General features: G+C 38.6%; 1 protein-coding gene across 1 annotated transcript in view; it reads left to right on the forward strand.

The window, feature by feature from the left end:
- Positions 1-2,261: 2,261 nt before the first annotated feature.
- The window catches only part of PPP2R2A (protein phosphatase 2 regulatory subunit Balpha), a 63,644-nt gene continuing 53,108 nt past the window's right edge, over positions 2,262-12,797 (forward strand). Inside the window, exons 1-2 of the mRNA XM_016203453.2 lie at positions 2,262-2,349; positions 4,166-4,240. Of these exons, the coding sequence (XP_016058939.1) occupies positions 2,343-2,349; positions 4,166-4,240 (82 nt within the window). The 5' untranslated portion in view covers positions 2,262-2,342. The remainder of the gene's footprint in view (positions 2,350-4,165; positions 4,241-12,797) is intronic.

Raw genomic sequence — 12,797 nt, forward strand, 5'->3', positions numbered from 1 at the left:
GGCCTCCATGGGGTGATCAGCCATTTCAAATGCCTTTGGGAAGTAGAGAAAGATAAAACCAAAGAAGTACCTGTAACCATTGGATTTGGTAACTTGGAGAAAGTGGCAGGGACAGAAGCCTTAGTGCAGAGGACAGAAGACAGAATGTAAGTTAAGGAGGAGATAGACTTGCCTCTTGGCTAGTGGGTATGCTGGCCTCTCTTCCTAAGAGCCATTCAGAAGAAAGGGAGGCAGTTTATGGTTGCTGAAATGACTGCTCAGGGTCAAAAGTGCCAGGTCACTTCTACTTGGTCCCAGGATGCACAGACCTTTGATTATTAGACCCGTCTCAGCTCATCTCGTAGTCAGCTAATCTCAAGACTCTATATGATATTCTTAGAATAGAGCTCAGCACATTGCCTGTGCTATATGAACTTTTGTTACAATTATCCCAGTTTTAGGCAAGCTTTATTGGCTTCTAAGAACAAATCACTTCCGTAGACCAAATCATTTTTCAGGATGTGTGAAGATGCAAATCTTACACACGGCAAAAACTGAAGCGTAAGAAAAATGATTTGCATTTTGGGGTGTCAGACCCCAATTAAATCATCTGTTCTCTCTCTCTTCTCTCGTTCTTCTCTGAGTTCTGGGTAAGGTGGAGAGCCCTCACTAGTGAAAAGGAAAAGAAATAATAAAGACATATGCAGAGAAGCACCTTTATGAAATCAACCAAAATAGAAGTAAACACAGCACACAGTGCATTAAAGTTTTGTACCTGCTTGTACAGGTACCTTAAAGATGACAGACACAGGGTGAATTTTTAGTTTTGGTTTGTCCATTGGTAAAGTGAAAAATTTTAATGTAGAGATGGAGGAATAATAATAGAGTGGTGCAGCTGTTTCACTGTGGAGGAATTCTGAAACTGGTTCTACACTTGAACTCCTTGGAGATGAAGAATAAAGTTGGAAGTGGAAATGATGGACAGGAGGTTTAAATACTATAAACTTCCCCTGGATCTCCAAATGCCTTATCACTCATTTCAACCTTCAGGTCAAATTCTGGATATTTCACGTGGAAAATGTGGATACCTATCTCATAGGGGCATTGTGGGGATTGAGATGTAAAGTGTACAGTATATTGAGATTGCATCATTTTAATGCATCTTTCAATGAAGTGCATGCACATCCCCTCTTGGCTGAGGACTGGTTTCCTGTTTATTTTTTCCTTTACACCTCTTAACTCTGTTGAAGATGCTTTCAATACACATCTCATCATACCCACAGTTAACATTTATCATGCACTCAAATTAAGCCATTTAATCTTTGAAACAATCCTATAAGGTGGGGAGAATTGTTACCATCATCTCACGTGCGGAGTCAGCATTTGGCAGCCTGGCTCTTAACCTCTGCTTTCACTCTCCGAGCTGCACAGAACTGGGCCGCTTTTTCGGCCATGTTCTGCTACTAGCAAACTCTGTTTTCTGTTTAGAAACCATCCTTCACCGCTTCCCGTCGCCAAGGACTCTCGCCTGGTTCCCAGGTCACCCAGCTGGAGCCGGCCCAGCTCCGTCCTTCTCAGCTCCGCGAACTTTCCCCTTGGCTAAGCAGAGTTTGCACCACTGTCCCTCCTTCCGCTGGCCTCAGGACTAACCCACAGGGTCACGATTTGAAGCAGCAACACGGGTATTTGCAGAAAAGACGCGGGCCCGCGCGAATCCCCGCGAGCGCGCACTTTTTCTGGACAGCTGCGCCCGCCCCGGAGTCGGGACCCTGGCGCGAGGCCTTGGGACACTGTAATGCGCAGCAGGACCGAGGGCTGGGGCGAGCAGACCGGACACCCGGACGCTGCAAGAGCCCAGCTCGTCAGCTCGCGCGCCAGGGCGCGGCGCGGGCGGGCCGGCGGGACGAGGCGGCCGGGCCCGGGAGGAAGGGGCGGGGCCAGGCGGACGCCGGGCCGCTCCCCCGCCTCTCCCCGCTTCTCTCCGCCCCAGCCCTCGCCTCGCCCCGCCCCTCCGGCCCAGCCCGGCGGCTCCGCCCCCGGGTGACGTCACTGGCCAGGCCAGCGGGCGCCATTTTGAAAGTGGAGTCGCCTGCTCCTGCCGCTGCCGCCGCCGCCGCTGTCGTAGCTGCTGCCGCCGCCGCTGGAGAAAGAGCAAGAGCGGGGAAGCCCCGGAGTGAAATCCACCATCCTGCTGGCTCGTCTGCCCGCCCCTTCTTCCTTCTCCCCCGACCCCCGCCCCCAACCCCCACAGGTGCCATCCGCCGCCATCCACCCTCTCTACCCCCCCATCCCCAGGTGAGGGGGGTGAGTTCAGGAAGCAGAGACCCCGAGGAACCCAGCAGGGTCACCATTTGCAGCGCAACATGGCAGGTAAAGGAGAAATCACCCTCGGCCACTGACAAGGCACCGCTTCCTTTCTCCTCCCTCCATCACCCCCTAGCGACCGCCTGGGCTTCTTGTAGAGCCACGGGGCGCCCCTTGGATTTCGGGAAATTGGTCAAGTGGGGTGGGGTGGGAGTGGGGAGGGTTCTGGTGCGGCGAGTGGTCGCTGTGATATCGAAATGGCTTTTAAAATGAGGGCTGGAACCTTGGCATGGATGGGGGTGGGGTGTGTGCCGGCGAGCTGTGGGGTAAGGCGTGGGTGGGGCGGGGTGGGGGCCAGTGCAGATTTGTCCCTACTGCTTTGGAGCCGGTGTAACCTCCGCCACCTCCTTCCCCGGGCTTTTTGGCGGATCTTTCTTCATGTAATTACTGTTTTCCCCCTTGATGCAAGCCTTCTTGGGTGCTTATACAAATACATTTTGCACTGAGAAGGAAGAGGGCTTTACAAGTTAAAATGCATTGTGATTCTCCCCCCCCCCCCACTGTGGGCACGTATGTTTCTGAGACTATAAACCTGAATTTATTTATTTTTGTCTCAAACCATCTCCTTTTCGTTTCTTACCCTTTACATCCAAAGAGTGCAAGGCCTTGAATCTACAGCAAGTTGCATGAAAAATGTGATTTCAACTTTCCGTTTTGCACGTTAGCTTTTGTGCAGATGTCCTTTTCCCAAAAGGGTTTCAATTGAGTTAGTTAAAATAGTTGTGGAGTTCAGTGATATAAATAGCCAGGAGGAGAGAGATTTAGGTAAAAGCTTGGGAGGGGGGGATGATGCATAGGGAAAAACAGGTTTGAATATTTAGCAAGGAATAGAAGTGAAGGAAGAGAAAGGTAATTGCTTTGAGGATTACTTTTGTACATTTTGGTGTGGCTGATTATCTACCTAGTAGAATCAATTCTAGATCTAGGTTCACTTTCTCCATAGATCGAGGACATTTCCTCCTCAGTGCTGAGACGTGAAACAAACATTCAAGGACCAAACCAATTTTCCTGGCTTTTTTCAATATTTAGATATATAATTCAACCTTTGAAAAAGTTAACAGGTTGGATTGACTTATGGTTTGCTATAAACAAGTTGCTCTTTGGCCTCGTTGAATAATTAAGTAAAATTAAAATTGTTTTGCACAAGATGACAAATTAGCAAAATTAATTCTTTGCAGTTCTTTCCTTGGGAATCTGAGGGATAAGATGAAGGGAGGCAAAACAAGCTTCCTTTGACAATCTTTTCACCAGCATTCATTTTGGCTTTTTTTTTCTTTGGAGCCAGTGATTTGCTGGTAATTCAGTGCAAGAAATGGTGGTGAGTGTGTTTGCTGTATATGCACTTTGGTGATAGGGTTCTGTATGAATCATTCATTACTCCTCACCCAGGCAGTAATAATGTTCCTGAAGTTTTCTCCTCGGTCCGTGTTTAATTGTAGTTTAACCTTACTGATTCTTCTGCAGGCCTTTTGTACACTTACAGGAAAACTTTAACTTTTGATATTTGCTATTTTTCTGGTAGGTCTTGCTTAAATGTAAGGCTTTTACTTTATTTTGAGGGGAAGGGAAGTTTTGAACACATGTACAGTGTTAATGACAGAACATGGCCTATTAATTTTTCATACCGGGAATCTCTTTTTTTCTAAAGCAATACCAGCTATTGGGGACAGACTTTTTTCCAAATTAGTGCTCAAGGGTGGTGGTTGTGTATGTGGGCAGTACTAGGCTACTAGTATCATGCCAACCATAGATACCATCTCAGTGTTTAGGAGAGTAAACATGAACAGAACTCAGTTTTAATTGGTATGTGTTCTTTTTCCAGGAGCTGGAGGAGGGAATGATATTCAGTGGTGTTTTTCTCAGGTGAAAGGAGCAGTAGATGATGATGTAGCAGAAGGTAAGAAAGCATTTACTAATGCAAATTTCAAATACAGAATCTTCAAAATCTTGATTACTGAAGGATTTCCCTGTAGATGAGTCAGTTATATAAGAACATTTTGTATTGTCCAAGCAATGAAAGAACAGTTTTTTTAAGTCACCTTTCTGGAAAATAGTCTTAAATCTTTCATTCTTTATGCCTCATTATTAATTTTCCCTGAATTAAGTGAAAGGAACAGATGATATATGTAAAATCATCAAAAGAAAAATCCACGATTCGTATGATAAAGGTTTCCTTGCTATGTAAATTCCATGTACAAATAAATGGTGATGCATTTTCATGTTTGTACATTGTTTTTAGATAATTAGATTGAAATAGGTGCCATCAGCTCAGAAGCATCTTGACAGCATCTTGTATTTTTGAGGGAAGCTTTTTAGTTTTTTTTAACTTGCCTACTTGGAGAGTGTGGTGCTGATTGCCATATTCTGTGGAGCAATACTGGCTCAAATAATGCATTTTATTGTCTCAAGGATTAATTTAGGTGGATAAGAAAATGACGGTGCTATGGATATATCAGATGTCTTCTGTGGAGCTTATTCTTGTTAGTTAGAAGCTGGATTTGATTAGTTGAAATAATTAAGTCTTAGTTTTTTCTCCAGATTTGTTTATTAGTGTATTTCAAAAGTTTAAAGTTTTGAAACTTTAGGATTTTGCACTCATTTGAGATGTGGAGGAGACATTATTTCCCAAAAAGTAGTTGCATTATTTTATCATTCAGCAATATTATTTAAAGTTTGAATTTTAATAGTATTCTGTCTTGAATGACAGTAGGAATTTTCCAACAAAACTCAGATAAAGTAAAACATGTACTTTTAAGCCCTGGCCAGGTAGCTCAGTTGGTTAGAGCGTTTTTCTAATATGCCAAGGTTGCAGGTTCTATCCCTGGTCAGGGCACATACAAGAAGCAACCATTGAGTTGCATAAATAAGAGGAATAACAAATCGATGTTTCCCTTTCTCTCTCCCTCCCCCTCCCCTTTTCCCTTCCTCCTTTTTCTTTCTCTAATTATCAATTTAAAAATGTACTTTTAATTTTTTAAAAACTATAATGAAAGTTTATAAATCAGCTTTCTCAAGATTATATTGTCCTTATATTAAGACCCTATTTCTGACTTAGTTTAGAGTACTGTTCTGAGGATTTTTCCATGTTATAGTAGGATAATGGCTTTGTGTTAAGTCAGTAGAATACTTGGATATGCTTATGTCAGTGTCATTTTTAATGCAGTGTCTGATCAGAGTTTGGTGAGTCCTGTGGCGAGCCAACTGGCATACATTGTACTTGTGATACTTTACAGGGCACTCTCACATTTCTTTTGAATCCTCATCTGTTTTTCAGATGAGAAACCAGAACATTAAAGAAGTTAAGAGACTCACTTATGGTCACACAAATGGGGCAGATCAAGGTTTTCTGGTGAAACCTTTTGGTATTAGACTTGTTTAGAGAAACAAATTCTTAAGTTCAAGGGAGGAGTCATGTGTTACTCATTTTGTAACTCCATTACCTGTTGAATGGTAGGCACTCAAATACTGGATCATTAGCTCTGTGCTCTTGTGTAATACCAAGTTATGAAAGTGCTGTATACTTGAAAAACATTCCTTGGTTGATTTATTTCCATTTATTCCTTTTATCAGAGATCTGTTGGGGGCCTCCTGAAATCTGAGCACTGGGGCTACGAGGTGTCTAGAACATAAACCTTGCCCTGAAGGAAGGAGCTCATAGTGTACTTGTTAAATGCTGGGCAGAAAGACCACATGGATGTTTTTTGTTTGCTTGTTTGTTTTTTAAAATAGGAGAAATGTCCAAAATTTATTCCAGAAGTACATAAGGGGGTGCCATAAGAAAATGCAGTTAAGGTTTATATGCTATTTTGGACACTGGAGAAAGGGGGCAGGGCTGGGATTTCAAAGGGAAAATAGGCAATTTATTGGTGGATGAGAGTGAACATGTAAACAGATTCTTGCTGGGCCAATAATACACAGAGGGAAGTGCAATTAACAGGCTTTACCAGATATCTCTCTGTCTGCCACATTCAGTTTATATTATGATGCTAAAGTGATCCTTCCTTTAAGCGGGGTTTTCTATCTGAATTCCTTTAGGCAGGTAAAGGGAGGGTCAAAGTTTCTTTCTGAATTTTTTGTTTCCTAACCAGCCCCAAATCAATACCCCAAAAGGCATATTTTGGGGTGCCGAAACTTTGAATAAAAAGTTTCACATTTCAGAAGCTAAGTTGGTAGGTTGCTCCTTTTTTATTGAACCAGCCATTCAATCCAGAGAATAAGTGAGTTCAGTTAAACCCTTGTTTCTCATTTCATAAGGCATTGGTGCAGATGAGCTCCCAAATTAGGCACATGGGTTTTATTTAATCAGAAGAAATTGGTGATTCCAGACTTAACTAACTGAACCAAATGTTTGTGATCAATTCTCTTCTGCTGAAAGCTTCATTTTGCTACCGATTTATTAAGTATTTTTTCTGAGGTGGTTAAATATTACTTTAACATACAGTATATTCCTAGCATCTTAACATGCTGAGGCTTGGTATGTATGTTTTAATTAAAATATGACTTGTTCTAGTACCTATGTCTATACAAATGTACTAATTATAAGAAGCTCAATTTTCAAATTACACTGCTTTAATTTGAGTATTTTTGCATACTGTACTTTGCATATCATAGTCTATCATGTTTATTTTAGTAAGGGAAGATTTGCTTGTCTGAAATAAAATAAGATAAATACGTTGTCCCCTTTGGTTTATACTAATCTCTAAATAGGTTACATAAAGCTCAACCTTCAGCTTGGTTTGCCTATTTTCTGTTAATGATACATCCTAAGTTCTTTCCCCTCAAAGGCTCCAAATTGTCTTTCCCCTCCTACTTTCAGTTGGCTGTCATAGCATACCATTTTTACTTTGCAATGTTTTAATCCATGCTCATTTTCACCCTAGTACAGGTTCCCAATATCTCTCATCAGGATTGCGTTAATTTCCAAAATGATTCCCTGCTTCTTGTGCTGTTTACTTCTAAGTTAACTTTAAATGCAGTCCCAGTGTTACTTCCTCAGAAATCTTCAGTCGTCACTGTATCCATAGGATTATGAATTCCTTTCAGAAATTGCAGCCTAGAGCATGAGACCCTTCACCACTATGGCCTCTACATCTCTCAGTTTATTTGCTAGTATGGTTTACAATCCAGCTAAATAGGATATTGTTCTTCAAACAAGTCCTATACACTTACCTTTGTTTCTTTGTGTTTCGCTGTTTCTCCCCTTGGAATGCCTGACACTCCTCCCACAATTCTTCACTTATCAAAATCCTGTCTATCCTTCAAGTCAGTCCTGGAATCCTGTATCTCCCCTTTTTGGAAATATTTTTAAAATCTTCCTTCATAAGATTTTGTATCTATATATTTAGTACCTCAGACTTCTACTGTGATACTGTAAGTTTAGTGCAGGACTAAATGTATCTTTGTGCCGTATACCAGCCTATATAAAAACTGCTGTGCTTAGAACAAGGCCTGGCACACAGTAGGTGTTCAGTATTTGTTGAGTGAAGGAATACAAATGTTACTATACTGTGATGTTATGAAGGGGGAAGACAATAAGTGAAAGGTAGGGTGGTGAGATCCTTCTGGCCGTCATCGATTTATTTACATGGTAGGCGTTATAACTGGATTGATGAGATGCAGCTGTATAGTAGAAGCCAGGAGACTTTGGGCTTTTATCCTAGTGACAAACTAGATTGTATCACGTTAGATAACCACTCCTCTGGGTTCCAGTATACAATATTTAACCTTAAGATGATAAGACTGGATTAGGTGATTTCTCTTGTTCCTTCTAATCTTGTCTCAAAGATGTCCTGGAAAGAAACAGCCCAACATTATTACTACTAGTAAGTTAAATTGTTGGAGATGTTGGACTCTCTGGGAGCCTTGATTTAAAAATAAGTCTTCCCTTGTCTTCATATTTGTAATCTTAAACTTTCATAGGAAATTATTGTAGAATATGATTTTATTACATGAAGCCTGTTTTTATGAGCCCTCGATCCAAATGCATTACATCTTTTCAACACTTTGTTTACAGTTTCTTTTTGGTAGGATTTAGAGGTTTATGGACGGTTCTCAGAAAAATAACTTTCAATGGTAGAGTGGAAATACTCCTCAAATAAGGACATAAATAAAATTTTGAGAAACAAATGATTTTTGGGGTTTCACATAACATTTAATGGTTTTGAATCCATTTTATATGTAATGCTATATGTTTTTAAGTGTAGAATGCATGTTAGATTTAGGCACTAGGGTTAATTAGTAGGAAAAAATGGTAGAACCCTGTTTGCAGATTTCAAATATCCGCACATTAGCTATTATCTAAGACTTAATGACCCATAGCCATGGTCTTATTTAACATTTTTGCTGTGTATCCCATGTGATGCTCTTCCTTTTTTTTAACACTAGCATTACCACTGATAGAAGTCTAGTATTTAATGCAGTGTAAATTTGCCCATAAAATAACATGAATGACCATATTTATCTTGTATCAGGCAGTATCCTTGTTTTCTTTTTAAGATATTAAACTTTTTATTCCTTTATTGATAAAAATATGAATGATAATGGATTTGAAAGAGTAGTAGCTGACATTTTGTCTCAGGTTATTAAAATAAACAAAACCAAATATTAAACTTAGTTATTTCTTAATACTCTCTTCTAGTGAACTAAAATTTAAAATCCTTGAAAATTGTGGAGTAAGCAAAATGATGAAAGGTTCTTTGAAGCAAAGAATTTATTAGTAAAAAGATTCCCGTATATTATTTATTTGCATTCATACATTGCTTAGTTTAGTTGAGTTGCAGGAAGAAAGGTAAACTATATTTTAAGTTTCTTATGCTAATAAATAGGAAAGTTGGAGGGTTGGAGATAGAAATTATTAGATGTTTTTGTTAATGTCCTCAACAATAATCTTTCTCTTCTCCTCGGTGGTAATGGAAATTATAATGGAGTATTCTAGGGTCAGCAAGTTGCTTTCTTAGTAGAAGGAAAGAGAAGTAAAAGCCTGGTAATATGTAAATTATATTTCTTATAGATAATTGGAATTTAATTGTTACCACTGTATAGTCATTATCAGGAAGAGATGGCATGGCCATCTTAATTACAGCAGCCAGCATTTATTCAGTGCTTAACTAGGTATTGTTTTAGCTGTCATATACAGGATGTTCCAAAAATGTATACACTACTAAAAGCTGATACCTCAGTTGATGTTTCTTTTCATATTTAATCCATTGGAATTAATAATTATTCAAAGTATGTATATATTCTTGGGGGACACCCTATATATTCACTAATCTTGACAAAAACTCCATGTAATAAGTAGACACTGTTGTTTTTCTTTTTTCTTCCCTCCTCACCCTCTTTAATTCTCACCTGAGAATATGTTTAGAGAGAGGAAGGGAGAAAGAAAAACTTCCATCAGTTGCCTCCTGTGTGAGCCCAGACCCTGGATTGAACCCAAGACCTTTGGTGTACGGGGACTGCGTTCCAATCAAGCCACCTGGCCAAGGCAACACTGTTGTTTTTCCATATTATAGATGAGAAACGGGCCTGGGAAGGTTCATTTATTAATTGTGTGTACTTCAGCAAGTGGTGGAGCTGGGATTATTACCTCAAACCTTTTACTTTCCCTAAGGTAATTTTATTTATTTCAAAACTTGAACTATTTCTTCTAGTTCAGGTGAAGGTGTTTGAGGTTGGTTTGAATGTGACTTGCTTATAACAGAGTTTGTTTATAGTGCTTAGTAGATTATTGTTATTTTGAAATAATTGAATCCAATTTGGAGGCCTGCATTTTCTGTTCATGGAATTTTTTAGCTAGAATGTGCTATAAATGGGTTATAAGGGCTTTGTGAATCTTCTGAAGATGTAAAATTGTATTATGTGTGTTTGTACGTATGTGCACTTTATGGTTAGAGAGGGCCCATAATCATTGTTAAAACAGCTATCATTTATTGCATTTCAAAGTATGGTCTCGGTGACCCTTCAATTCTTTCAAAAGGCTTATGAAGTCGAAACTATTTTCATAATAATAAAAATGAACTTGCACCAATGGTACAAAAGCAATGTGGGTAAATCTGCTAGCACCTTAACATGAATCAAGGCTTTGGCACCAAATAATACCTATAAGTAGTCATGGTCATCTTCCATCAACCATGTACCAGCAGTTAAAAAAAATGCCAATTTTACTTAAGAATGTCCTGGACGAAACAGTTAAAGTTATTAATTTTGTTAAATTTTGACTGGAGTACACATCCATTTTTGTGTGACAAAATAGAAGTATGCTTAAAGCACTTCTTCCACAGATCAGAGTACAGTGCTTTTCTGGAGAAAAAGCATTGATGTACATAATTATTATTTGAGTTTCAAGTTGAATTATCTGCTCTTTTCTTTGAACATTATTTTTACTAGTAGGAACCGCCAAAAAGCTGGCTATTGAGACTTGGCTGTTCGGCATACATTTTCTCAAATGAACAGTGAATCATTTGCCTCAATGGACAGTATTTGTTGCCCATGATAAATTTCGAGCTTTTAAGCAAAAATTAGAATTTTAGAAATTGATATCTGCTATCCTGAGCTTGATAACTTCCCAGTACCTAAAGATTTTTCAGTAATGATATTAATGGCTGCAATTTTTTGATATTGTGTAGTGAAGTGTGTCAGCATTTGGAAGATCTGTGTAACTGAATTGGTATTTTATAAATGACCAATGCCTGTGATGTTTAAACATCATGCATAAGTAAAAGTGCAAGATAGAACATTGGATTTTGATGTAACAGACAATTAATAGGGTTTCAGAGTCCACAAACCTTTAAGAAACTACCACATGTCGAGTTGTGGTGTAATATCAGATATATTCGTAGCTACTTGCAAAGCCTATTAAAATACTCCTCCCTTTCCAACTATATACCTGAGTGAGGCTGGATTTTCTTCATATATTTAACCAACACAAGGATAGTATGCTGAATGCAGAAGCAATTAAGAGAATCTAGGCACCTTCTGTTAAATCAGACATTATTAGAGAAACTTGCAGCAATGTAAAATGCCATTTTTCTCACTAATTTGTTTTGCGGGGAGCAAGTTATTTTTAATGAATTTGTTAATGTGTAAGGCTTATTACTATTTTTAAATGAATAAATGTTTTAAAGTTTAAAGGTCTTTGGGGTTCTCAGATTTTAATAAATGTAAGGGAAGTCTTTCCATGCAGAAATATCTGACAACTAACTGTTGGTTTAGCCTGTTAATAGATTTCATTGTACTTATGCATTAAAAGACTCATGAACCTCAAGATAAGTGATCAGAATAGTGTGCTACTTCTGTGCATGAATGTCTTAAAGCTTTCCTATCACTCGAGACTGTTTTAGCCTACTCCCTTGCTGTTCTTTAGATACCAAATTAGATGTGCCTTAAACTCTTTCATCTGGTGATCTTGGTGAAGGAAGCATATCTTCATATGTTTTTAAATTTACTGTCCCTTAGATTAAATACTAGTACATATTTGCCAAAATACTTTAGCTCTAAAAGTTTTTTAGGGCATTTTCCACTCTGCTCAGGTCCAGCTATCATTAATAGTTAATGTAGGGATTGCTGCATTCCTCAGAGCCTCATCTAGTGCCATTTCTGGGTTGGTCATTAGAAAAGAGTTGGTGCCCTTGACATTGTGTTTTGAGCCCAACATGTTGCAGTTTGATGTGTTGTTGTTTTTCCTGAAAGGCATAAAATTTGCATGATAACTTTCTATTTCCCAACTCTTTTAACTACTAAAGGGAGGACAAAGAGAAGGAACAGTATTTTTCTTTAAATTCTCCTTAAAGTGCAACATAATTCTGTTTTAAAATAGTTGCCGAATTTCCCATTCTAAGAATGCAGTATCAACTATTTATTGCTTGGTATTTTCAGTATTTTTGTGGCTATTTTCTGCCCTTAAAAAAATTTGTTGATGTAGGACTTCTAAAACTTGATGTACTAATTTTCTCCCCATGTTCAAATATTGGGTTTATTTTAAGCTAATTTTTTATTAATATGAGTTATTTTTAGTTAACATTAGCAGTGGTTGATTAAAATGTCATCTAGATCTTTGCTTGTGGCATATGTGGAATCCTTGACAAATCATTATTGAATGCTTCTATATACCATGATATCAAAGGTTATATACTCCCTTAATTGTAGTTTCTATTGGCTGACTTCCTTGAATGTTCAAATGTCAACTGGGATTTTTCTCTTCTGAAGTTTTTGAATGATCTCCTTTATCCAGGTAAAGGGCAATCGTGGACCAACCAATGACTGTTTAAGAACCTCAGCTTTAATGCAAAATTTTGCCTGTGGTTATATGCCTACTGAAATTTGGAGGCGTCGAGAATATTTTCACATGGTAATGATAATTTTTAGTCTATTAAGGTGTTATTATTATTTTTTTTTAGGAATTCTCTTAGTACTTATTATTATTTATTAATTTTTTAAAAATATGTTTTTATTGATTT

The sequence above is a fragment of the Miniopterus natalensis genome, chromosome 4 (assembly GCF_054644295.1).
Source record: "Miniopterus natalensis isolate mMinNat1 chromosome 4, mMinNat1.hap1, whole genome shotgun sequence".
NCBI classification, from domain to species: domain Eukaryota; kingdom Metazoa; phylum Chordata; class Mammalia; order Chiroptera; family Miniopteridae; genus Miniopterus; species Miniopterus natalensis.